General features: G+C 37.7%; 1 protein-coding gene across 9 annotated transcripts in view; it reads left to right on the top strand.

Moving 5' to 3' along the window:
• EMSY (EMSY transcriptional repressor, BRCA2 interacting) overlaps positions 1 to 27,864 on the top strand; it is a 90,282-nt gene that overhangs the window by 41,742 nt on the left and 20,676 nt on the right. For all 9 annotated transcript variants that reach the window (XM_045293101.1, XM_045293100.1, XM_045293099.1 and 6 more), the window contains 6 exons: positions 2,254 to 2,511; positions 9,992 to 10,141; positions 13,485 to 13,655; positions 20,034 to 20,170; positions 22,544 to 22,717; positions 24,699 to 24,897. In XM_045293101.1, coding sequence (XP_045149036.1) covers positions 2,254 to 2,511; positions 9,992 to 10,141; positions 13,485 to 13,655; positions 20,034 to 20,170; positions 22,544 to 22,717; positions 24,699 to 24,897 — 1,089 coding nt within the window. The remainder of the gene's footprint in view (positions 1 to 2,253; positions 2,512 to 9,991; positions 10,142 to 13,484; positions 13,656 to 20,033; positions 20,171 to 22,543; positions 22,718 to 24,698; positions 24,898 to 27,864) is intronic.

Raw genomic sequence — 27,864 nt, 5'->3', positions numbered from 1 at the left:
TCCTCTGGTCTAGCCAGACTTGCAAGGTCGAATTTGAGTCATGGTCATGGGAGCGGGGAGGAAGCATTTAGGAACTGGAGGATGGAGCTCCTTTCTTGCAGTATTCATCTTCTGTCTGGATACTCTATTGGCAGCTTTGTGTTGAAGCCTCCCACTGGTAGTGTACGGCTTCTCAACTTCTCCATTCAGTCCTGTCAGTGGTAGTGTCATCGACTTTGGGGTTCTGTTATTAAACTGAAACCAAAGCCATTATCAATTCCAACTTGTACTGACCCTGTAAGACAGTAGAACTGCCCCACAGGGTTTTCAAATCTTTACCTTTGGGTTTGCAGACACGCGCTTAACCACTGTGCAGCCAGGGCTCCTTGCTCTGCTATGTGATGCGTATATATTTATAATTGTTATAGCTTTGGGACAAATCGAACATTTTCTCTAAGTGCAGATCATACACTTTGTCTCTCAACAATTTTTCAAATAAAGTCTGTAATGTGTGACTTATGTAGCCACCGTAGGTCTCTTGACTGTGTAGAATATGTTTTTTCTAACCTATTTTAGCTTATCTGTATCTTTTGATTTCAAATGGGTTTCTCGTAGACAATGTAAAGTTGAGTCACATTTCCTACCTTGCTGCTACTCGGTGACTTTTGATTGGAGAGTTCAGTACAGCCACAATTAAAAGCAATTGCTGATAAAGAACTTAATTCTGCCACTTTGCTATTTGATGTCTTTGTGTCTTAAACCTTTTGGCCTTTATTTTCCCCTTCTTTGGGTTTAGTTGATTTTTCATGGTAAATCACTTTGATTTTTTTCTGCCTATCTTTGAAAGTTTTTTCTTAGTCTATATCACAGGGCTTACTTTTACCACTCTAAATATATTACAACCTCCAGGTAATTCCCACAGTACCTTTTGTCTCCACTCTAGTGCTGTTTAGTCTGTGATCTTACCTCAACCCACACAACAACCCTGAGACTATTTTCAGGGAGAAACTAACAAATTAGGAAGGTGAAGCCCAGAGAGCCAGGATAACTTTCAAGGACTTTCCCCCCTATATTTAGCCTCCTCCAAAGACATTGTACATGATGATATAATATTATTATTTAAAAAAATATTTATAGTACAAGGCAATTGCCACATGGATGGTGGAAGAAGTTGTGAGCTGACATCCTGGTGGTATTTGATAATTAGGCTGCTTGTTAGTTTTTCCCTCATTGTTTAGCAGAGCTCAAAAGTTCATGTGATGAATTATATCCCAGGTCCCTCTCTGGAGCATTGATTTATTGATAGATTACATTCCTGTTGGACAGTGATGAATTATATGATTATAAGTGGAAAATTGGTGAAAAGGAATTTTCTTTGAAGCTCATGCATCTTTAGTAAAGTTACTAGTACTTTTTACTTATGTGAGCTTGCATAGTAGTACACACAAAAGAAATATCCTAAAACCTTTTGTATCGAGATTTTTTTATTGCTGTGGATATAGTTTGAATATGCCCATTAACAGTTCATTTAATTATTAAAGACTCAGTACACATGACACGCATGACTTTAGTCTAGGGAACGGAGATATTAAAAAGCTAAAGAATTCAAAAGGAGAATTATTTTATATAATGCCATGTTTAAAATGGCTAAAAAAAGTGATATTGCAAATGTTACAACTAAGATTCAAAACTCAGATTGGTTTTGAGAATTTGCCATTTTACATAGAAAGACTAGTGAGAGTCAGATTTGTGAATATCCTGCCTGATGCTTTGCCTCTTTATCCAAAGAAAATCAGTTAATTTTATTTTATCTTTCAGTTTGGGAACAATAATACTCCCTTATAGTTAGAAGACTAGATACCAAATATATGAAGAGCCACCCATTTTTACCTGGCATTTCCTAGATGCTCAATAAGTCATAATTTTTAATAGACATATTTATTGTGTACACATTTAGTCTTATTGTAACAAAGCAACTTGTAGACTTTTAATGTTTAAAACTGAGCACCACTCCAGTGAAACAAAAAGACAATCTAAAAATAAACAGGAACAAAGTTTCAAAAGAGAATGTCAATTCCAAAGAAGGCCCTACAGGTTCTGCTGGTTCTCCCTTTGAGTGGGAGGGCTCACGTCATCATTAGGAGAGAATTTTATTTTAGAAGTGTCACCTTAAACTGCAAGGATGTAATTGACATATTTAATCTTTCAGCTCTCAATTTAGAAGTAACTTGAATTGTTCTTTACTCTTTAATTCTTTCCTTGACTCTTCTACAGGTGTGTCGACATCAGCAATCAAAATGGCATCAGCCAGACTTCCTTCCCCCAAAAGCCTAGTGGGTGCACCCACTCAGATTCTTGCCCACTTTCCCAAACAGCAGCAGCAGGCTTCGAAGCAGCAGTTACATCAATCGCAGCAGCAGACACAGCACCAGGTGGCGCAGCCCGCGCCTGTCTCTCAGCAGCAGCCACCGCAGCAGCAGTCTCCTTTGCCAGCTGGTATCAAGCCTACCATCCAAATCAAACAGGAGTCAGGTAACCATCGCTACTCTGAAGAGCGCTCTGCTCTTTGGGTTTACTTTCACATCCATTTTCCTCAGGCACCAAGGTTGTCATTCCAAAATGTCACGTGAAGCCCTCCTGTTGGAAATACTCGGGCATAGGGAGAACTAGGGCTCAGAAAAGAAAGGCAGTGTATGAAACAGAGTTTTTCCCAGTGAAGTCTCAGGAGGGATGAAGGAAGCCAATAAAATAACCTCAGATTTTAGAACTGTGCTTCAAGACCTTATTGAGGTATGGAGGGAGAGTGGGTGGTGGAAAGTTGGTCTGGAGAACCTTGTGTTAGAGTTTATAGTATCAAGTTTGTCATAAATTTAGTCGTTTCCCCAAAGCATCTCAGTATATGGAGACTCAGAAGTGGGGGTCAGTTACTATAATCATAAAACCATCGTGAGTTTATTGACTAGAAAATGGATATTTAAAAGACTCTTAAATATGCTTAGTATCTTTTAAGAAAACAAAATGAAGTTTTAGTCATCTCATTGGAACATCAGGGGTGAGAGATCCTGAAAATTTTAAGTCAGGAAGGTCTATTATATTTATTCTACAAAGTCTATTAGGATTAATATTAACTGAGTGACATTATGCATTTGTATTGTTTGGGTTCATTTTTTATAATACTTTAAAATTTTTTCTAAATTTATTCAAAGCCCCAGTCCTCTAACTATATTTTTACTCCCAAAATCTTAGGTTCCTCAATCCAGAGCTATAGTGTTTCCAGAAATCTCACCATCGTAGTTAAAGGAAGGAATATATTATTAGCAAAAGATCAGTAGCAATAGGGCTGGGTCTTTTTCATGAATGTAGCTTTTGATGAAGTTCAGTTTGTTAGTTTTTGCTGTTAGGAATCCTGCTTCTTGGTGTCAAGTCTAAGCCTAGCCCTAGGCCCTAGAAGTTTTATAGCTTTATGTTTTATATTTAGGTCCATAAGCTATTATGATTTAATTTTGAATAGGGTGTGAGGTTTGGGTTGGAGTTCATTTCCATGTTTATGGATATCAAATTGCTTTTTAGCAACATGGGTTGAAAAGACCATCCTTTCTCTGTTGAATTAATTGCTTTTGGGTCTTTGTGAGAATTAACTTACAGTATTTTGTGGGTCTATTTATATTCTGTTCCATTATGGTGGTTTTTTAATCCCTCTATTATGGGTTTTAAGAGCCCTTGTGACATAGTGGGCTATGCATTGAGTTGCTAGCCACAAGGTCAGTGGTTCAAACCTACCAGTTGCTCTGAGAGAAAGATGAGGCTGTGTGCTTCCGTAAAGGGTCTTGTAAACCCAAACGGTCCTTTCTACTCTGCCCTTTAGGGTCTCTATGAGTGAGAATCAACCTTATGGCAATGAGTTAGGATTTTTTCTTACCTTTAGTTTCTTATGGGTTAATACCACCCTGTTTTGATTACTGTAGCCAAACAGGTAGTCCCCTACTTATGACTTACTTGAGTTAATGTGAACCACTCTTACTACTATCTTTTCTTTTTTGGTACTTCTCATCATTAGTTATGTGTACTATAGCAGTATGTAATTTGCTGATGCTATCCTTCTCAGATGTTCACCCACAGATGGTCAGTTTTATGATTTGCTTTTCAAAGCCCTGCAATGGTTGGGTGTACAGGGAAGTCAGTGTCAGGCAGTTTTCAACTCTTAGCATAGCACCATGTTCAACTCTGACAGTTGAACTATGTGTGTACCCAACAGCCATAAACCAACTTCATTATTATGATGAATTTATGAAGATACTGACGATAAAAGGCAATACTGATGAAAACTAGGAAGAGAGGAGGTATTGATAGATGTCAGAACTGACTTAAACAACTGAGCCATTGGAACAGAACCCTGTTTTGAGTTGGAGACTTACCTGTAGAGAAAGACTTCACATTGGGTAGAGTAATTTCTCTCTCCTCAGTTCTTTCCTAAATTTTTTGTTTTGTTTTCTTTTTTTTGTTTCATTTGGGGCTCATACAACTCTTATCACAATCCATACAAGCACCTTTGTGCATTCATTGCCCTCATTATTCTCTAAACATTTGCTCTCCACCTAAGCTCCTGGCATCAGCTCCTCATTTTTCCCCTCCCTCCCCCTAAATTCTTTTAACTATTCTAGTTCTGTTGCCTTTCTATATGAATTTAAGAATAAGCTTGCGTCCATATACTAAAACCTTTCTAGGGTTTTCCTAGAAATTGCATCTGTAGACCAATTTGCGGAAAATTGACTTTGTACTGTTATTACACCTTTCAGTCTTCATTTATTTTATTTAAGTCTACTTTGACTTCTTTTATGTGTATTTTTTAGTTCTCAGCATACAAGCCCTAATCTGTTTTGTTAGATTGACACAGTGGCTGCAACATGGGCTCAAACATGAACAGTTGTGAGCATGGCACTGGACTGGGCGGTGTTTCATTCTGCTGTACGCTGGGTCGCTGTGAGTCGGAACTGACTCATTAGCACCTAACAACATTTCTTTTTTGGGGAATGTGTCAGACAACTGCAGGGTACATGGGCGCAATTGTACGGCGATCATATATAAAGATTATAGTGAAGTCAGAGAATAGGAGGGGGTCACAGAAAGAGTAGAATAAAGGAGTCAGACACATTTCATGGTAGCATGCTCACCTCAGGGACAGCCATGATCTTAGCAACCAGGTCCGCACAGAGAGAAAGAGTATATTTCTAATCACAACTTATATACTAATATACTTACATATCTATAAGTGCATACTTAGAAGCTGTGCAAATCCCCCTGATTATAGGTGACCACATACGTAACAGGAAGGGGCTGTACAATAGGCATATGTGTCACAGGAAGGGGATGAGCTAGGGGTGTACATGTAATAGGAAGGGGAGGTACTAGGGGGTACACATGTGACAAGATGGGCGGATCCTAGATTCAAGATGGCAGCCTAACCCTGGTTTTCCTTGAGTTGGCTTGACCTTGTCTCTGGGCTCTCCTTCAGGGAAACAATCCTCCATCCGTATCAGCAGGGAATGGGCCCTACTTAGGGTGGGACAGACCATAGAGTCTGATTGCGCTAGACGGCTGATGCCCTCAGGGAGATAACCTCCAAGCAGCTGGTGTTGACCTCCAGGGGTACAGTCACCAAGTATTGCAAGCAGCGTCTTAGGTTTGGCATATTTGGGAGGGACAAGCTGGTGGAAAACCCTTCTGCATCCCACAGGAGTGATTAAAATGGTATTGTGATTTAAATCTGTTTCCACATGTTCTCTGCTAATGTACATAAGTATTCTTTGACTGCTGAATTCACAAATTATTACTGAAAGTATTTTCATAGATTCCTACGTAGGCAATTAGGCTTCCTATAAATACAGTTTTATTCCATTGTAGGTGTGTCCTTTTTCATGTCTTTCTTTTCGTTTGGCCCAGGATGTGCTTTAATTTTGTCATGTTCTTTAGCACTTGTGACATATCTGTTCTACTATTGTTGGGTATACCAGGGGGTAACCCAAACTGGAATTTTTTCCTCAAAGCTATGTATTTAAAAAAATTTTTTTTAATAAAACAACCTTAACACCTTCAAAGTACTCTCCATTATACTTAATACGGTCAAATCTGTGATTTGACATTCTTGGAAACATTTTTCAAATTCATCTGTTTGGATGGCTGACAGCATCTCCCTCGTATTTTTCTTCACCTCTTCTTCATCATCAAATTGCTGTCCTTTCATGTCCCTCTTCATTCACAGAAACAAAAAGAAGTCGCATGGAGTGGGGTCAAGTGAGTCAGGTAGGTGGGACAAGAGAGGCATGCATTTTTTTTGCCAAAAACTGGTGCACTGAGGTGGCTTTGTAAGCAGGTGCATTGTTGTGGTGGCAAAACCAGTCCTTCGTCTGACACAAATCATCAGGACATTTTTTTTTTATACACTGCTATGCAGATCTTTTCAGAACCTCTAAATAGAAAGCTTGATTAACAGTCTGACCTGGTGGAAAGAACTCCAATTGGACTATCCCCCTCACATCACACTGTTTTGGGGGGGTACCTCCTCATATAGTAGTTAGATCTAGTTGGTTGATTTATATCCTTGCTGTCTGAAAGTTCTGTCAGTTGCTAAGATTAGGATATTGACACCCCATTCATAATTGCTGTGTTTCACCACTCGAAAACAACTCTCAGTTTTTGTTTCATGTATTTTGAGACATCTATCAATTGGTGCCTATATATTTAGAAATGTTATATATTCCTTGTGGATGGGTTCTTTTATCGTTATGTGCTAGCCTTCCAGTTGCCTGTTTGTCCATTTTCTCCCACAAATTAGCCTAAAATCCATTAAATACACAATCCTGTTGCCTTTCTACAATATCCATCATTCTTGAGAATCCCCCTCATCTTGAACTTCTCTGTGTTCTGTTGTAAATGAAATCCACTCCTTTGGGACCGTGGGTGGGGAAATTGGCAGAGGAATGACCCCCTTTCTCTAGAAGTTGAACGTTTGTTGGGTTGGGGCCAGCAGCCCGAGATTCTCTGTTTGCCTCTCCTTGCATGCAACCATTGCTGCCTGCGTGAGGGCAGGTTACCACGGCTTCAGTGTTCTCAGTCATGGCACATCCAAGGTAGAGCTTCCTTTCCGTGTGTGTGGGGTGAGTTGAAAATAAAACTCTTATCTCAGACACACTTCTTTGGGACTTCACCCCAGCAACAGAGAGCAAGCAAAGAGCAAAATAAGGAATGCTGAAGTCTTGCCTCCCAGACTGACCCTGGCAAGTGTTACCCCAAATTTCTTCTGCCAATGTGTGCTACCCCAAAATTTTCCCTCTCTGTTAGTAGTGAGAAGGAATTTTCTTTTAAATTAGCATTTTACGTTCGGAAAGGCCATGTAACAAATACAACCTGGTAAATACAATGTTTGAAAATGTTTAAGACAGAAACTCAGCACCCTAATACTTATTTTTGTATTCAGGGATCCCGTGGGTTTGACTCTGGAGTGCAGTCCTCAGTGAGCTGGGAGAGGGGAGAAGAGAATAAGTTTGGTTTCAAATACTGCAGATTCTCAATTTGCTTGCTGAATTTTCAGACATTTTCTTGAATAGTTTTCTTTATTGTTTGTCCTTACATCACATAGATTAAGTAAATGCCTAACTACGTAGTAATTTAAACTTATTTTGTTGGTTACAGGAAGTTTGACATTGAGACTTTAAGGAAATAATTAATCTGCTTCTTAATGTTTTGATCTAAGTCACTGTCTAAAATGTAATGTAATTCTCGGTTTTCTATAGCAATATATTCTACCCCATGAATTATTTCACTGAATTTATGGGGGCAGGTATGGAGGGAGGGGGTAGAAATGTTACCTAATTTTTTTCTTCCATAGTTGAAATTATTAATACTTAAGTTAGTAGTTAGCTGTGAATTTTACATTTAATATTTTAAGTTATGTACCAAATATAACATCTTAGAAACAAACTTGGAAAATGTAGAAAGAAAATTACATCACTAGCACCTGAAGACTTGTATTTCTTTCTTTCTTTCTTTTTTTTAATCGTTTTATTAGGGGCTCATACAACTCTTAGCACAATCCATACTAAATCAGTTGTGTAAAGCACATTCGTACATTCATTGCCCTCATCATTCTCAAAACATTTGCTCTCCACCTAAGCCCCTGGCATCAGCTCCTCATTTTTTCCCCTCTCTCCTCATTCCCCTCTCCCTCATGAGCCCTTGATAATTTATAAATTATTATTTTGACATATCTTGTCCATCCGACGTCTCCCTTCACCCACTTCTCTGTTGTCCGTCCCCCAGGGAGGAGGTTATATGTAGATCCTTGCAATCAGTTCCCCCTTTCCAACTCACCCTCCCTCCACCCTCCCAGTATCGCCACTCACACCACTGGTCCGGAAGGGATCATCTGCCCTGGATTCCCTGTGTTTCCAGTTCCTATCTGTACCAGTGTACATCCTCTGGTCTAGCCAGATTTGTAAGGTAGAATTGGGATCATGATAGTGGGGGAAGAGGAAGCATTTAGGAACTAGAGGGAAGTTGTATGTTTCATCGTTGCTACATCGCACCCTGACTGGCTTGTTTCCTCCCCAAGACCCTTCTGTAAGGGGATGTCCAGTGGCCTACAAATGGGCTTTGGGTCTCCACTCCACACTCCCCACCTCATTCACAATGATATGATTTTTTGTTCTGATGATGCCTGATCCCTGATCCCTTCGACACCTTGTGATTGCACAGGCTGGTGTGCTTTTCCATGTGGCCTTTCTTGCTTCTGAGCCAGATGGCCGCTTGTTTATTTTCAAGCCTTTAAGACCCCAGACGCTCTATCTTTTGATAGCCGGGCTCCATCAGCTTTCTTCACATTTGCTTATTCATCCACTTTGTCTTCAGTAGTTGTGTCGGGAAGGTGAGCATCATAGAATGCCAATTTAATAGAAGAAAGTATTCTTGTATTGAGGGAGTACTTGAGTGGAGGTCCAGTGTCCTTCTGCTACCTTTATACTATACCTATAAATACATGCACAAAAATCTATTTCCCCATCCACATATATAAATATATTTCCATATGTGCATGCCTTTATTTAGACCTCTATAAATACCCTTTGCCTCCTAGCTATTTCCTTTATTTCCTTTGACTTTCCTCTTGTCCCACTATCATGCTCAGCCTATATTTGGGTTTCAGTAATTTCTCTTGGTTACATTACCCTTGATCACGCCCTACCAGGCCTCCTACACTCTCCTTGCCACCGATTTGGATCACTTGTTCCCTTGTCCCTGGGTTTGTTAACACCACTACCTTTCCCCCCACCTACCCCTCCCATGTCCCCTCGGAACTGTCGGTCCCATTGAACACTATTATTTTATTGTTCCAGATTGCTGTTGAGTGCTTGTCCACAGCATATTTTTTGTAGGAAGGTATATCTTTTATTTTATATTCTGCGTTTAATAAAATGAGTTATTAAAGGTATTTTTTAAAAGAAGAAAACTAAAAAGAAAACATCAAAAAGAATATATTTGCTCTATGTATTTTTTTAGCAGCTTTTTATAATTGAAGAGGGTTTGGAAAATCTTTGATGAAGTTGTGAATATAGAAGTGCTACATTCATTTTGCTTTTTACTTCTATCTTTGTCCTTTCATCGCAGCTATTTGAATGGGACAAGTCATTCATTTGCTTGTGAAAGTTCAGGTCTAGTGGCTAACTTTAAATTTTATTTGCTTTAATAGATCTTATACTCCTAAAACACATCATAAGTAGAGGGGGAAGGTTTTTCTTTTAAGAATTTTGTTACTACGTTGTAAATATTTTTATTTGTATTCCTAAAATAAGAGAAATTAGGAAAGACAAAACTAGACGACTAAAGTGGTAAAAGTTTTATTGTGTGAGAAGGCCTCGCTAGCTAAGACTGAGGAAATGTGAGACTACTGCCCTCTTGAGTTGGTATAGGGACATGTTTTTAAGAATAATTTGTATTGAGCTATATCTTTCTTTTTCCAAAGGTGTTAAAATCATCACACAACAGGTTCAACCGAGTAAAATCTTACCTAAACCAGTGACGGCAACTCTGCCCACCAGTAGTAATTCCCCTATAATGGTGGTTAGCAGTAATGGTGCAATTATGACAACGAAGCTGGTAACCACTCCAACTGGTAAGTGTTCTTGCACATCACTGTTCATTCATCACACACTTGTGGAGCCCCCTCTCTCTCCTTAGCAGTGATGTGCTTGATGCTGGGAGTATCAAAATGGCTGGGAGGGTTCTTCAAAGAGGTCTTTCTTGGTCCTGTGCTCTCTAATTAGAATGAGCTCTGCCTTGTTATCCTATCTCATGATCCTCTTTTCCTTTAGAGCACTTACTGAGATTCTCATTGCTTAGCTAATTGTTTGTTGACTTGTTTCATGTTTTACTTATTATCATAAACCCGACAAGGACAAGAGACAATGTTTGTTTTATTTACCACATACATGGAGGTGTTCAGTCAGGATTTGTTGAGTGAGTGAAAATGTGCTCTCAGGCTACAACAAGGCACTAATTGATGAGGTTGAGAGTTTATATGACATTACAGTGGAATAAATGTTTCTGAGACTGAGGGAAGTCCAGGATGCCAGCCCTGGGGCTAGGAAGTGACAGTGAAAACACTTTAAGTTGGACTATTCTTTGTGACTTTAAATGGGTTAATAAATCTCCATAAATCTTTTCCATCATCTCTTTAAATGAGATCATAATACTTATGCCCTAAGGATAGTGTATTAAAGGAAATCATATAGGTAAAATACTTAGCACAATACTCAACAGCTATTACTGTTAATTAATTTTGGAATTAGCTATTACTATAGGAGTGCTGTGTGTTCGGGTTTGGGCTGGTAGTCACAAGGTCAGTGGTTCTAACCTACCAGCCACTCTGTGGAAGAAAGATGGAGCTGTCAGTGCTCCCTGTGAATGTTTGCAGTCTGGCCTATTGGGTGGTGACGATTGGAATCGACTCAATGGCAGTGGGTTTGGTTTTATTTGAGTTTATTATTTTAAATGTAATTCAATCTAAATAGTGTTAAGTGATAACCTGTCTCAGGTTTATAAACTACTCTTTATTGACCAGAATGGAAGGCACTGTACAAACATTCTATTTCATCTCTTTATGCTTGATTATTTACATTTCCATCAGTAAAACAGATACTTAAGTTAAGCACCTGCCCAAGGCTATACAGTGAGAAGCAGATAAGGGATTTGAACTAACATCTATTTCACCTCAAAGATTATGCTTTTAAACATTTGTATTGAATATTTGTCATACTTTCCCCAAACTTTTCTCTATTTGCACATAAACAGTATATTGTATATGATTGCTCATTACAAGGAGATTCTTAGTGAAAAATAATATGTCTATATATGTCTATGTTAGAATAAGTACTTTCCTTTATAAAAAGCTTAATTTGAAATTTTTTCAGTTGTAATTCAACTCCAAGTGTGTATCTCTAGCATATTTACTTCACATTAGACTTTCTTTTCTGACCCAGATGTATGTGTGTTAATAATTTAAGCTACCCTATTTTTCAAAGTAACACGTTATATAGTAGCATGTTATATAACACATTCTAAAGTAACACCTTATTTTTTTCATAGATGTGCTAGATCAATATTTTTTACATGTTGATGATGTCTTTTTTCACTCTGGCTAATGGATGTAATATTACCTAAGTCTCTGTCTTAGTGCTTGTTGACCTGGAAGCTTTAGTCCCTCACCAGCAACAGCCCCTCACTAGCCTGCCCTAGAGTTCCTAAAGCAGCTCTTTCCCGGCAGGGTTCCTTCCCTGCTCTGCACCCCACTTTCTCCAGTGCAGGAAGAAATCATTCTTTCCGCTCTGGAAACAGCCCTTGCCAGGATGGCTGGCCCCAACCCAGGAGGTGTGTGAGTCTGCGCACCATGGGCCAGAGAGGCCACATGGCTGGCAAGGCTGGTACATTGCAGCTGTGTTCATTCTGCTCCACCGTCCAGCTGGCTGGTACTCAAACTCATCCCATTTGAATCTCCCACCTACACAACACCTGGGCGTGGCATGAGAACCAAGGATGTAGAGGAGCCACTCATCTCTTGCTCAGATGAGAGAAGGCCAACTGGCTTGGCTTCCTGGGGAGCCCGTGGATTTGGGGCAGCGTGTGTCCTCCCTCACCTGCACTGATCTGCTACCAGGCTTCATGTGGAGCTGGCATCATGAACCCAGGCACACCTGGCAATGTCCCCTCCTGTTGTGTGACCAGCCTAGGTTCAGACTGACCACACATGACCTTCTCTATATTTAAGGTGTGACTTACTGGGGCTTAGATTGGCTACAAGGAACTCAGTCTTGAACTGCCCCAGAGCAAAGGCACAGGTTCAACACTACAAAACTTGTTCTATAACTTGTTCATGTCATATACCTTTATTATACAAATATCATCAAAAGTAGTATTTTTTTAAAACATGGATTATATGCTGAAACGCACTGCCATCAAGTCAATTCCAACTCATATTGACCCTATAGGACAGAGGAGACCTGCTGCCTATGATTTCCAAGACAGTACATTTTTATGGGAGTAGACAGCCTCCTCATCTTTCTTCTGAACTTTCTGAAGGCACTTTTTTATTTTGGGGGCTTATTGAAAGTGACTATCATCGTAGCCTCTGTCTCTATCATGAAAAAATTTTCATTTGAAGAAGGTACTATCTTTGTTCCTTTTTTCATTCTCCCCAAGACTAATAATTCTAAGTTTAGGAATGCTATTTTGACCTATAAAACTGTAACAGTCTCATCTGGTTAGTTTTTAATTCTTGTCCGGGAAAAGGAAAAAGTCCTAGAAGTAAGGAGGTAAAATCTCTTTGGAGGCATGATGGAAAATATCCTTATAGGTCAGTTAAAGTTAAGGAAATAAGTAAAGAGCCTTTCAGACTAAAGAGAACTATTCTGGGAAATTCTTGGCAACTTCAACCGTAATCCTTAGTAAAATGATGGAATAACTCTTTAAAAGATGGAATTATATTTAGAAAGTAGCAAAATATAAACCAGCAAAAGTTTGTAACATTTTACACAAGCAATGCTGCCTTGTTTCCTGAGTTATTTTCCTGGGTTTTGCATAGGGATAGTATAAAACTGATGCAGCGACCTTCCAATCCGTAACAGACAAATAGCAGAAATGCCCTGGCGGCAAAGATGATGTTTAAGTTTCTTTTGGCATAGAACTAGTGGAAGAAGCGAACAGGGTTAGCTGTACTTTTTCTTGGGTTAGCAGTTTGCTGCAACACATCGCAAAATTTTATGTGTAGAATTCATTTAAATTGATTTGGCTTTGGTTCTTGCTGTATGCATTTGAAATGAACTGTAAAGTTGTAAATTAATGACTTGATACCTTGAAATTCCACTTTCTTTCAAGTTAAAGCAAGGTAGAGTATGTTGAATTATAGTTAAATGTAAAATGATTATCTTTCTAGAAACCAACAAGTTTTTCTTTTTTTGTAGGCACACAGGCAACCTATACTCGGCCAACGGTGAGCCCATCCATAGGTCGAATGGCTGCAACCCCGGGAGCTGCGACCTATGTGAAAACTACCAGTGGTAGCATCATTACAGTTGTACCCAAGTCCTTGGCTACCTTGGGGGGCAAGATCATTAGTAGTAATATAGTTTCCGGTAGGTATATCCGAAATATGTTCAGGGTATGGGTGTCCTTCAGGAAAAGGAAACAAGCATATTGAACTATTGCGGGATTCTGTTTGATCTCCGTTTTCTGCTTAGAAATATAAAGCTTTGCTTTCAGCCTTTATGTATAGTGATTTAGTATAAAATTGACATTTTTAGTTCTAATATTGAATACTCATACATTGAGCTGTTGAGAATGTAAACTAGAGAGCCTTTAGTTGTTTTAAATCTGAGTGGAAAGAGGATAACTTGTATTCGCTTACATATTTTTTCTTTACATAGTACTCTCCCATTTGTCCACACAGACTTCATAGTCACCCGGAGTGGTTAGCCCCAGTTTACAGGTGAAGCTAGCTTAGGGTTTGGCAAACATTGATTTGTCCAAGGCTACACAAACTAGGTAGTGGAAAAATTAGTATTTAGCTACATATATCTGCGGGGACATATCATAATTTCAATTACTAATGTCACTTTAGCTTATTAAAAGTAAACATCTCTATTTGCTTTTTAATGCTTATGTTGACTGGGTAAATTTTCTGTATTATTTTTTCACTCAGCCTATTTATTGGTATTTTAGAAGTTAACCAGGTTTTTATTGGCTCATGAATTCCTGCAGTATTTGGCTTGTGAATGTGAAGTGAAATGTTGACGTGGCATCTGTTTTCATTGATTATTATTTTTTAATTAAAATGATGTAAATAATCTCTGATCAAGCAAGCCCTGTGGCCTTTTAAGTATCTACCGTTTGTGAACACTGGCCATATTTTGTATACCCCACGGGAGCTGTTTGAACATTTTAAAGTCAGGGGATTGAAATTTCTGGCAGTAATTTGATGTTGCTGATAATTCAGGGAGTGAAAAAAATAGCAAAGCAGGGTATGGTATTGGCATAAAGGACTGTATTTAAAGTTGCTAATTTTGGCTCTACTTTTACGTGTAAGTGAGAAAATCCAGTGTCTGCCAAACTGAGGGAGGGTGAAAGCAGTAGGGAAAGAATCATCATATTCTACCTTTTAAGAGGATATTTAAAATAACTCAGTTGAAACTCAAATTATAATTTATTACTTGACAATGTCTTTAAATAGTGTAGGACACTTATTCAATTAAAAAAAATTTTTAAGTGGTCATGTTTTTCATTACTTGGTAGCTTTTTATGGCTGTCAGGATATTCCTTTACTTATATATGAATTTATAGTGCCATTTGGCTATAAGGAATGTCTGGTTGTCCTGGGGCTTCTGTTTCCATATCTCAGTCCTTGTTTAACTGCTTTGTACCCGATTGTTGTTGATGTTCTTCAATGCTATCTAGTTGGTCCGGACTCATAGTGACCTCATGGAAACATTGCCCAGTTGTGGGCCTTCCTCACAATTGTTATGTGTGAGCACGTTGTCGTAGCCTCTGTGTCGTATTTTGAGGGCCTTCCAGCCTGAGGGGCTTATCTTCCAGCACCCTATCAGACCCGGTGCCACTGCTATTCATAAGGTGTCATGTTTCAGAAGTGAAACTACTGCCTAACCCACTGTAGTCTGGAAGCTCTGCTGAAACCCGTTCACAGTGGTGACCCTGATGCTACTCGAAATGCCAGTGGCTTAGCTTCCAGCGTTACAGCAACATGCAAGCCACCATGGAGCTGACAGATAAGTGCTAGAGTCGTAGTTGAGAGCAATACAAGCAAAACACAGCAAAGTTTTCCTAGCAGAGAGCTGATCTGATAGATAGAACCTATAGATATGTGTACATAATAGCTGTTTTTGTATTTAAATATAAAGTAACTGATAGTTAGTTGCAATTTCAAGTACCTGAGCACAGAGGAAAGGAATTCTTGAGCTTTTCCAGGACTAGGAGATAGACTAGGCACACAGTTGGAACAGTTGTACTCATTGCATGGAGCTCATTATGTCTCTACTTCTCTGGAATGACCAGTTTATTCGTAGTTTTTACTCCTCGTTGATGATTGTTGGTAAACGTGTGTGCTTGGTGCCGGGTTGACAGTGCTCTGCCATGCCCACGAACAGATGCTACATTCCAGAGTCTCCCTTCCACCCCCAGCACAACAAAAGCGTGGTTTTCCTGAAGTACGCTCAGACCTCTCGCTGTAAAAGTGAAAGGTTTTTTTTCTTTTTAAATGGTACTTTCCCCCTCATTGTTGAGAATTTAGAAAATGCAGAAAGACAACAGAGAAAATTTAAAACCTGCATTTTTCAGCATCTAGGGAAATGTGTTAAAATTTAGAAGCTTTTACAATAGTTTATTTTTAATTCTTATGTATATTTAAGAAATTGAATTCAGATCTAACATCTGTTTAACTCCCTTTCCCATATAATATTGATAATTTCCCCATAACATCAATGCATTTTTAACTTGAGTCATTTTAGACCATAGCGACCCTATAGAGCAGGGTAGAACTGCCTCTGGGTTTCCAAGACTGTAACTCTTGGGAGTAGAAAGTTTCATCGTTCTTCATCTTCAGCTTTCTTTAAATAGCTACATAATATTCCTGTTTATGGTGGGCCATAATTTAACCATTTTGTTATTGCTGAATGTTTTAGGTTGTTTCCAATTTTTCTCAGTATAAATAATCCTGTGATGTCCATCATTATTTATGAATTATTATCTGAAATTCTTACTGCCTTTGCCTAGTGTCCTAGAAAGCAAGTTAATGCTTCCAAAGTGTTTTCTTGAAAGGCCTTTTTTTTTTTCTTTTAAACAGAGTAAACAGTGATAGGCATGACTCCATCTTTGCCGTTGTTGAACTCATATTTTATAGCTAAGTGTTTCTCTGTGTGTGTAGAGAGAAGTATTAGATTTGGGTTTTGTGTTTGTGTGAACTTTGCTGAGAGTTGAAGAATCACACATATCATGAAGACTGTATTCTTCAGAGATGAACTCATTACCTCTGGAGGGCATTCGGAGAACTGGTGACAATGACAATCCTTCATTTTGGTCGTTAGTCCTAGTCTTGATTCTGGAAGTAAAGACTAACTAGATGAGTTCTTAGATATGCTATGAGCCAGATACTGTGCTAGGTCTTGTGACACAGGTATTCTCTGACCTAAAGAATACCACACAATTGATTTTTAGTTAGTGGCTTATGTACTTTTTCATTCTTTTATTTGATCATTCTTTGAGGCAACCTAAGTCACTGTCCTCTGTTCCACTTACTCCTCAAGAGAACAAGATTGTAAGGTGATTTAAGACTGAGTAGTAAAATCTGACCTAATATATTTGTGCTCTTTAAGCCTACTCGCATAATTCTAGAACTTTGACAGGCATCTTTTTAAATGGGAATCACTTGGATGTGTAAGAATCACAGCCAATTATACAAACATGATTCATTTGGTTCTACTGATTTTGTCTTGATTCTGGAAGTAAAGACTAGATGAGTTCTTAGATATGCTATGAGCCAGATACTGTGCTAGGTTTTGTGACACAGGTATTCTCTGACCTAAAGAACGCTACACAATTGAATTTTATAATATATCTTATTGTAACAGAACTATACACTAAGTGCCATGAAAGCACAGAAGAAGACTATTTTTAATTACTAATACTTCTTTCTTCAGTAATACAACTGCCTGGAGTTTTAGAAACATGCTCACTAGAATTTCAGAACTTTTTATTCTTAATTTTAGTGATAAATTCTATTCTATTTAATTTAATGCTATATTTGTTTTCTTCTACACTATGTTTTTGAAATTTCTAAATTTTTAAATTAAAAAATTTTAAATTATATGTACTAGATATAATTATATATTATATAATTATATATTATATAATTGAGAACCTCTGTTCTAGTAGATATAATTCACTCATTAAAAAAGTTTCATTAAAAAAAAAGAAGTCCTTTGTGCTTTGGTGTAAAGTTAGAGTGTCATTTACTTTTCTTTGAAGTAATTTTTAATGCTTACTTTCTAAAAACACCTTTTTTGTTAACCAAATATTTTGTGAGGCATCAATTTCAAAAGGTGTATATACAACCAGTCACACAAGGGATTGAAGTTAATTTAAGTGTTTAAGTTGGTATAAATGAATACTGGGCTGCTTGGTCTTGGGAGCTCTTAAGGGCTCACTATTCAGAGACTACAAAGAAGGAGGAAAAATAATTTTGAAGCTAGCCTATAGAGAAAAGTGCTTTTCATTTAAACCTATGAGCATGCTACCCGGGATTGACAAGACATCAGATGATGGCAAGTATATTATAAAAGTTTTTTTGATAATAAACATTGCCACAATTAATACATAGCTAGAATATTCTTAAAGCAATCTTATTTCTGCAACTCTCAGAAGAAATGAAAAGGTCTTTGTGGTAGTTACATAATCTGGTGTCAATTTGAGAGGATTACGAGTGAAGGGATGGAGCTTGGTCTGTCAATCAAGATATAACCAATGAGGCCTCGGTGTAGGCGTGGCCTTCTCAGAATTCTGGGAACTCCTGTATTTCTTCCTTGGAGACGGGAGACACTTCTCTCTGTGCTCACTCCCTGAGAGACACTCTACTGCCAAGACACATGGTGCTACATACAGTCTGGGAGCTGGAGAAGCCACATGGACCTACCCTGATGCAACCAGACCTCTGGAGCCAGAGAAGCCATGTAGACCCCTGCCAGCTCTGAGATGTTACAATGCCACTGGATCCACAACACTTCCAACCCACTGGCCTGTGATCCTCCTGCATTTGGCATCATTGCATGTGTTTAGTGAGTCTGAAGAGGACTTTATAGATTGATATCAGACTTATGGACTTCATGTGGACTGAGCTGGGATGTTTTCTCAATACTCAATTGCTCTTGTATATAATGCTCTTTGTTATATACATATGATTGTCTATGAATTTGTTTCTCTAGTTTACCCAGATAGTCTTCCAGTGAAAAAGAATACAATTTGGTTCAATTTTTCTTCTTGACACTAGATTTCTCAGGGAACTTTTTCTGGAGTACATACTCTGAACTTTCCTGTTTGATAGTTAATATGAACTTTCCTGTTTGATAGTTAATATGTTTTTGCCTGGTATCATAAGTTCTGGGTTCATGCCATGATGAAATTACCTTTTTAAGGTGTTTGATCTACAGGGAGCCCTAGAGCTATTTACACGGCAGAGAAACTTGACATGGGACCACAGTCTGGAAAACCAGAGGATGAAGGCTTGACTACTGAGCCAACATTGACATACTTTGAAAGAAGCGATATGTCCCTGGCAAATTTGGCCAACTGGATTCTTTCACATACTCATTGAACAGTGACTCCTGAGTATGTGCCAAACGCTGAGGAATCATTGCATAACAATCAATCAATCACCACCAGCACTGGAACTCAGCTGGCTTCTATGTGGTTAGGGCATACAGTGAACTAAGCAAGGAATAAATGAAATCTCTTCACTAGGATTTCCCACTCGGACAATTAGAAGAAAATGGAGCAGTTGGAAGAAATTAGAAGGAAAATGTTTGATAGGCAGACTAGGAGCACATTGCAGAAGGCATGAGGGAGAGGTCAAGATGATAATATGTTTGAATCACTAGATCAAAGTAGAATAATGTAATAGTTGAAAACGTTGGGCTGGAATATCCATTAGTTTCATACTGAGACTCTTCACAGTGCTATGAATTACAAATGCACACATATAATCTGTGACATGATCTGAGTGTCATGTTTGCTACTTCTTTTTAATTACACAAAAATACATGGCTATTTCTTTGTATGAAATCTTTCACAGTCTAGTGTTTGGGTTATTTTCCTACTTTTTAATCATTTTCTTTCTTGAAATGTTTTCTATATCATGCTACTCAAAGATAAAGTACTAGGTTTGGGAAAATATTTGTCATGAAATAGAGGTATTCATTTCAGTTAACTAGTGGGGACAAGGACAATTGATGCAGAAATTGGTAGTGGTGTTTTAGATTCTATCTTGGGCATGATATCTATCTGAGTCCTTTTTTCTTTTCCCTATTTTTTAAACAATTTTATTGGCACTTCTATCACATATACAATTCATTAGTTCAATCATATCAAGAAGAGTTGTACAATCATTATCACAATCAATTTTAGAACATGTTATTTCTCCTTGTACTCATTGTTATTATCATAATTATTTTTTTTAATTTTGGCAACAAGATACACAACAAAACATTCTCCCTTTCTACAACTTCTACTTGTAGACTTCAGTGCAGGCAGAGTCCATTCTCTTAATATTCTCCTCTTCTGGGAGGACTTAAAACTTACTTTTCCATATCTTTGTTTTCATCCTCTTGACAGCCTTCGTATCACTTAGGGATGACACTGACTCCAAGTATTAAGTGTGTACAGCATAAGCAGAAATAACCAAGTATCACCAGTCCTTAACTCAGGCCTCCTTTTCTTCTCCCTTCTCTAAGGAACCACCACCAAAATCACTACAATCCCAATGACTTCCAAGCCCAATGTGATTGTTGTGCAAAAGACTACAGGAAAAGGAACGACCATTCAAGGCCTCCCGGGCAAAAATGTTGTCACAACATTGCTAAATGCTGGAGTAAGTAAGAGCTGGAACTGCAGACTCAGCAGTCCACAAGCATTTTAAAGACAAACTTTAAGAATATTTGCCTAAAGGACTTCAAAGCCCCACAGTGGCCAGAATGGCCTGATTTACCATTGTCATGATATAATTGACTTGACACAACACCTATTGTGGCTGTTCTTACCTTAATTTCTGGAACATGTTGCTTATAATTAGGATGTTTGTGGCCATGATTTAGAAGCTTAGCTTGGTTCCAGATGGAGCACTTCACTGACTTAACTACAGGGAGAGCCTTGTTAGAGGACAGTCTTGCTTCTGGCCAACAAATAGTGATCTAGTATTTATTTAGGCCTCGAAAAGAAAATGCCTGCATTGGATTCGGATCAATTTAATGGATGGGGGCTGTTTCTTTCAGTTTTACATCTTTGAGCTAGTTTTAAAGAACTTGTATAAATTTGTGATTCAGTTATAATTCTGAAAGCATTTGAGCATCGTTATTAAGATCTTTGAAGCTTGTCAAACCGAGGCTTAGTAATAGTTTCACTTCAGCCAATTTTTTCAATCTCTTTTATTCCTTCATCTCCTCATGAGTACTTTGGAGATGATAAATCTCTGCCAGTGGTAGTTGTTTTGAAAGCGCTTAGAAAGGTGCCTGCACATAGGAAGTTCTTAAACAGTTTTCTTCTTACTGTTCCTTTGGGTACTTGACTACTGTTCAGACTTTGTGGTGTTCCTACCTTGCCTGGCTTGTTCGAAAATAAGAGTGGTATGTTTCATTAAAGAAGATTTATAAAAGCCTCTTCGGCATCACCTTTTTTGCAATGTTGGTAGGGACCCAGCATTAGGTTTTTTCACTACCTGGGAAAATTTATATTGTTCCTAGGCTGAGTTCACTAAGTAAACTGAAACTAAAACTTAGGTTACTATTTAGATTTTGAATAGTATGATTTGCAGTACCATAGAACATGATGTATAAGAGGGGCTGCCTTGTGTCCTAGGTTTTAGTGGTCACATAGATCAAAGAGTAAAGTATAATCTCATGATTAGATGTATCTGATGCATGTGTACCTGTACTCACTGTGTACTTGTGCATGCTCTCACACACAGCAGAGCAGCTTTTTAAAAAATAGCTTGCGATTCAGTTTTGATGAACTTTTTGAATGGGTCATCATACTTGGGCAGGCCCTGCAAACTGTCATGCCTGCTTGCAACCCAGTGACCCTTGTCACATGAACCAGAGATGTTGCCCTGAAGGGAGAAGAGGTGTGAAAATAAGTAATCATACTCATAAGTAAGCAGACACTTCTTATCTCTTCTCGGTAAATTCAGCAAGTAGTTTAACCTTCAAGGTTTGTAATTATATTTAGTTCATTTTCATGGAGTGACTGCTGTTTTCCAGCTCAACTGGATACTTTACTAAGTTTAGATGGCTGTACATTTAGATGATGTCTAAAAATTTGGAAAAACTGAGATATTTCTGATCTTTTAATTTCCTTCCTAATCTTATAGACTTAAATTTCTAATTTCAGTAATTTAGCAAGGAACCACTATATTTGAACTTACTTTGGTTAAGTTTAAACAAAATGACTTGAATTCATTAATGACCATAAAATGATGCTTAAGAATAAAGCAGATGAAAATGCAGAAAATGGTGAAAATTAATGGAATTTAGCTGTCTATTAGTGAACTAAAAATATTAGCACACAAGTCGCAAAGTATGGGGAAGCTCAAAGTTTTTCCTTCATAATTTTTTCATATAATCATTGAATGTTCTCTCCGTTGATCTTTTCCCAGTGGTTTCCTCATATAGACTTGTACTATCTACCCTTATGATTTCATATTTCGGGGTCTTGGAGAGTTGACTTTGAGTAGATACATGGAGCTACTGCTGTTTTACACAGAATTATGTCTTTCATTGTATAAATGTTTATTTCAGGTAAATCAGAAAATAAAGATGTGTGTGTGTGTGTGTGTGTGTGTGTGTGTGTGTGTGTGTGTGAAGAGACCTATCATGTTTTTAGAAATAATCATTATTAACATTTTAGGGTTTTCCAGAATTTTCTGACTCTATTTTAATAAATATATCGTATGCGTGGGGCTGTGTAATAAGTATTCTTATATGTAGTACTTTTTATTTTAATTTTTTTTTGTCTTTCAACTCACTCATCAGGAAATAGTTTTTTCTTTGGACAGAAAGTTCACTAAGATGACTTCTAAGGTCATTTCAACCAAGTCTAAGATTTTGTTCACCCAGAAACATTGTACTTTGTTATATAATCTGAGGTGCTTTTTCTTAGAAAAACCAGTCAATATGTTTAAAGTCATTTACATAGTGATTTATCATTTAAATGCATGTTAATTTCTCATGTAGTCATTGACTTCAATTAGGGAGAAAAGACTCTTCAGACAGTGCCAACAGGAGCAAAACCAGCTATCATTACTGCTACAAGACCCATCACCAAAATGATTGTAACTCAGCCAAAAGGAATAGGTTCCACAGTTCAACCAGCAGCTAAGATCATCCCAACAAAAATTGTTTATGGACAGCAAGGGAAAACACAGGTAAGGTGTAAGATCTGGTGATTTTTTTTGTTGGCTTGGGTTTGTTATGGAAATCCATCCCCCAAATTCCCCAGGAGAAATATGACAGAAAAGATCAGTTATCTGAAGGAACAACATATCAGACCTAAATTTTAAGATTGAATGTGTACTTTCCTCATTTCAAAAACTGTACCTCACCCTTCAGCACTTTTCTAGATTTCTAAATATTTGTGTCATGTCATCAACAGAAATTGGGGAAAGAGTGGCCCTGAAATAAACTCTGCTGAAGATGCAGAATGTTCTTTGTGGAGTAGATGCTTAAGGGTATTCAGCATCTCAAAGAAAAGTATTTACTGTTTACCAGCTCTCACGGCCTTCAAACACATGCTGTTTGCTTAATCTGCTTCACTTGAGTCATAAGTTGCAGAGAAGCTAGAGATTTGTTCATTTTTTAACCAACAGAAGATAAAGCAACTATTCCTAACCTTTTTTTGCATAGAACTGTAGGGCTCAAGATTTAAGTAAAGCTTTTGTAAAAAGTGTTCGTTTACCTATAAATTAATCATTTGCACTTAGAATCTGTGTTCTTTGAATCATAACCAAACAGTTTATACATCTAAAAACATATATTTTATGATTAGAAATAAGACACCTATCCAAATTGACAGTCAATTTTTGTGCGTAGCAATTTCATTTTTCCCATCACATGCATAGATTATAGTATTAAATAAAAAACAAATTAACAGACAACCAAACCCAATGCCATTGAGTGGATTCGACCTCATAGTGACCTTGTAAGATGAGTAGAACTGCCTTTGTGGGTTTTTAAGGCTATAAATCTTTGCAGGAGCAGAAAACTTGATCTTTCTCCTAGTGAACTGTTGAACTTGCTGTTAAGGTGACCAGATTTTAACATTGGTAAAGTGGGACACCATTGATAAAACTCATCCTGGCGAAATAGCCACATGGCAGGCGAAAGCCAAATACCTTAGCCTGTCATGCATTCTTTCAAAAAATCTGGACTGTGCCGCCAAAAGCGGGACGTCTGGTCACCTTATGTTAGCCCCACATATAACCTACTACTCCCCCAGGGCTTCCTCTAAGTCATAGGAGAGTCCATGTTTTCATTCTTGAGTTCTTGGAATTGGGTGGCTTAATAGAGTCCAGAGGGTTTAGAATCCTATGGTAGTAGAAATAAGAATGATACTGGTGATGGTGAGTTAAAATTTTCTTCCATGAACCAAATTGAAGTCAACTCCAAGTCCACATTTTTAAATGGAATTATCCTGTTTGGAGATTTTCTCCCTTTTTATTGGTTTCATTTGTCTGTTGGTTTAACCTTTGCCAAGAATTTGATCCACCACGCCCTTCATGTTACTTCTAATAATTCTCAATCATGGCTCCACTGAGATTCTCTTCAGCAGTGACTTGGATCCCCAGTAAGTTTACTTTGTGTAGGTGTATCCATTAAGAATTCACTTGGTTTCTAATAAAAAGAAATTGAAGAATACTGCCTTCAACAAAATTAGGGTTCTCTTTTTTATCTGCTAATAAATATTCAGTGCTAATAAGTATTCAGAGGGCGGCTGTCCTGGACTGGTATAGTGCCTCCAAAATTTCAGGGGAAATCTAGGCTCTTTGTGTCTTTTTGTTTGGCCACCCCTAGCTGTGGCTACCATCCTACTATCATACATTCTACAGGTTGTAAAGTGCCTGCTCAAGTCGTTATAGGCAACAAAAAGCAGGTGCTAAGTCTCTTGTCAGAATCGTGGTTGGTGTAGTGTGGCATGTACCACTTAAAAAGTTACATGTGGCTTACTTGGAATTTGCCTGCAGATTGACTTAGTCTTTCAGCAAACAGCTGTGCCCAAAGCAGGATGAATGGACAGAGTTTCCCATTTTGTCCTTTCAATGTCTGCACAATATTATTCGTGACCTACAAGTTGAGAATTTTAAACAGTGCTCTAAAATTTCATTTGGATATATTTCTGCTTTCTTTTAGGTTCTTATTAAACCTAAACCAGTGACATTTCAGGCTACAGTTGTTAGTGAACAAACAAGGCAGCTGGTAACAGAAACATTACAGCAAGCATCCAGGGTAGCAGAGGCTGGTAATGCATCTGTTCAGGAGGGAAAGGAAGAGTCACAGAGTTACACAGATAGTAGTTCCTCTTCTACAGAGTCCTCCCAAAGTTCTCAAGGTAAGATCCCTTTTATTTCTGATTTACATATTTACAGCTGACAGCCTACCCTAATTCTAAATAGATGTTTCACCTAGGGGGTTTAAAAAATAAACATTTATGTTTTATTTCGTTGATGTCTTTTGTTTGGTTATAAATCGATGGCTGAAGTTTTATTTTTGAAAAGGCTTACCATTCTTTTCCTGCATGGCTTATGTTCATTAAATAATTGGTAAACTTTAGATGATGATTTTGCCAGGTAGGTACTGTTTAACTAGGTAGAGCCATGAGTACTAGATGGTAATTCTCCTCTTGTTTGGTTTGGGTAAGTGAGGAAAAAATAAGCAAGAAAATGAATCCAGCCTTTTGAAATGGTTGAACCTGGAGAAAGAATCAAAGTGGGCAGAGTTGGTCTGAGTAGGGTGACCATATATTCCAGTTTGCGTGGAACAATTCTAATGTATATCTGTTGTGATAGAATAATTATTAATGGCACCCTTTTTTATTTAGTGCTATCCCAGTTCAGATGAGAATTATATAGTCATCTGGTATAAAAGGAGAGAGCTATGCAACTACACTCCAGCTGGGAAGCACTTTGTCCTCAGTGCTATTTTAACCATGTTATTATTCTTCTTCCTGGAAGTCTCTTGAAATAAATTCATGACCGTAGGTTTTGCGATCTTCTACAAATCTAGTACTCATATCTGTCACTTATCTTTACTACTCTTATTTCCCTTATTGATATATTTGTACATATGCTTTGTGGGTTCTGATACAATTAAGCAAAGCTGTTTATCTTTTCTTTCTCATCGTTCACTCATTCCATTTCCTCTCTCTGCCTCTTCATGACCCTCTCTGGAGTGCTTTCTTAGCCATTATACTTGTAGCACAGATTCTTCATACTGTGCAAATACTATTATTTAACTTCTAAACTGAGAATCTTCCCAGACTGGTCTTACATGTGTCGAATCGCTGATTATTCCTTTAGTTCAATTGGACAACTGCTTACTAGTTTATACTGTCTACATTGTTCTAGACCTTGCAGAAATTGAATAAAATATAATTTCAGCCTTCTAGAATAGGGGATAAAAATGTGCACACGAAACTCTGGTAGTAAGTAGAATTTTATTAGTAACAAACAGACCAAAACAAAACTAAAAAGATCCAGAGGTTGAAAGTTTACACTCCAGTGAGGAGATGATGAGAAAGAGCTTCATGAAGGAGGTGGCATTTGAAGTGGTCCTCAAAAACTCATGAATTAAAAAAATAAAAGTGATTGCTGCTGTTTGTTTGTTTTTTTTAACAATGTGACACTCATCTAAAAAGTAGATCGTTTTATTCAGCATATTATCAATGATAGCAATGTTTTCTGAATTGGTTTGTTCAAATTCACTTTATTGTTCCATATTGATTATGAATCAATTTATATATTAGGTACAGTAGAATGATGCTTATTCTGTAATTATTTCTTTAATATACTGATTTGATATTTATAGATTCCTTAGTTCCACAGATCCAGCTACTTTATCCTCTTTTATTTTTGAGTCTGCAGCTCTTTGACTAATTGTAGCTTTTTTTTTCTCCCTTTGAGAAATTTTATTTTATAAGCTCGGGTAACATGGTTAGCCTATAATTAATTCAGTACTAATAGATTAGGGATACAAACAGTAGAGCTCTCTAGATCTTTTCTCTTTCTACTGATCTACTAATGTCCCTACCTGTCTATGTCTACAAAATCTTAGGTTGTCATTTGAAATTGCTAGTCTTTTCCTAAAGGAACTGTAAGTCAGTAAATATTTCCCAAACATGTTATCATTAGTGAGCCTTCAGCTCATTCATTCTTAGAAATGAACAAAGGTTTGGCTATTTTCAGAAGTGGTTGTATAAAGCTTTTGCTCTTCTGCCATCGATGAAATTTCATCTACTTTTACTTTCATTATGTATTATTTCTTTTAAAAATATTCTGTATTGCCAAGCATTTTCCCAATTCTGTGTAGGCATAATTGATACAGTGGACTGTTGGCCAGTTTGTTTGTTTTTTTTTCCATCTCAGTTTACTCCTCCCCTCGTATCCTGTATAGCTCCTCACAAAAGTATAGAGTTTGGATTCTATGTGCTCTGGTTTCAAGAGAAAGGGAAAAACAGCAACCAATGTCACAAGCAATTGTGTGTGAATTGTTAAATGAGATATTAATTTTCTGTAGAAGCTTTCACTTAGATCACGGCACAATAAACTATTTCAAAAAACATACAGAAAATAAATAAAGAGAAAGGGGATAGGATTTTGGTCAGTGTAAAACCATACTGGTTTTTACAATCTATCAGGGACATACGACAGGGACTAGAGACACTACATAGTCTTTGATTTTTCTTTACTTTGCTTTGTTTTAGGGCCCTCTTTTTTCCTTTTTTTCCTTACCTTTTACTGCTGATACAATTTCAGACTTTTTAAGTGGCAGAAAGAGTAAAAAAGAATTCCCGTGCTTACTCTTCACCTAGAGTCAGGCCTTGTACACATTGTGCTCTGTTTGCTTTGCCAACAACCTAACTCCCTCTTTTTCTATCTGGATGTAGTTTTTAATGTCGTTGAAAGCTAGGTGGAAGCATAATGTTCCTTTAGCTCTAAATCCTTAAATGTCTAAGTCTGTGTTCCCCAAAGATTATTCTCCACACCAAGGGTCCCAGTTGTCAGAGAGCAGTTCGCAGTCAGCTTCTGTTCTTATGGCTGGCAGTTCCAAACCCACCCACAGTGAATTAAGACCTGGTGCTCTGCTCCTGTAAAGATTACAGGCAAGAAACTCCTATGCAGCCATAGGGCAGTAAGGACCAGAACATTGTTTCAGTATGACTGTTACCTGATCTCTATTCAGCCATAAGCGCTGCAGTAATGTTCTTTATGACTGTTACCTGATCTCTATTCAGCCATAAGCGCTGCAGTGATGTTCTCTATGATTGTTACCTGATCCCTATTCAGCCATAAGCGCTGCA

This window comes from Echinops telfairi, unplaced genomic scaffold (genome assembly GCF_000313985.2).
Source record: "Echinops telfairi isolate 266 unplaced genomic scaffold, ASM31398v2 ScPeMD7_1713;HRSCAF=2227, whole genome shotgun sequence".
Taxonomy (NCBI): domain Eukaryota; kingdom Metazoa; phylum Chordata; class Mammalia; order Afrosoricida; family Tenrecidae; genus Echinops; species Echinops telfairi.
Note: the sequence above shows the minus strand (reverse complement) of the source record. Positions and strands in the feature narration are given on the sequence as shown.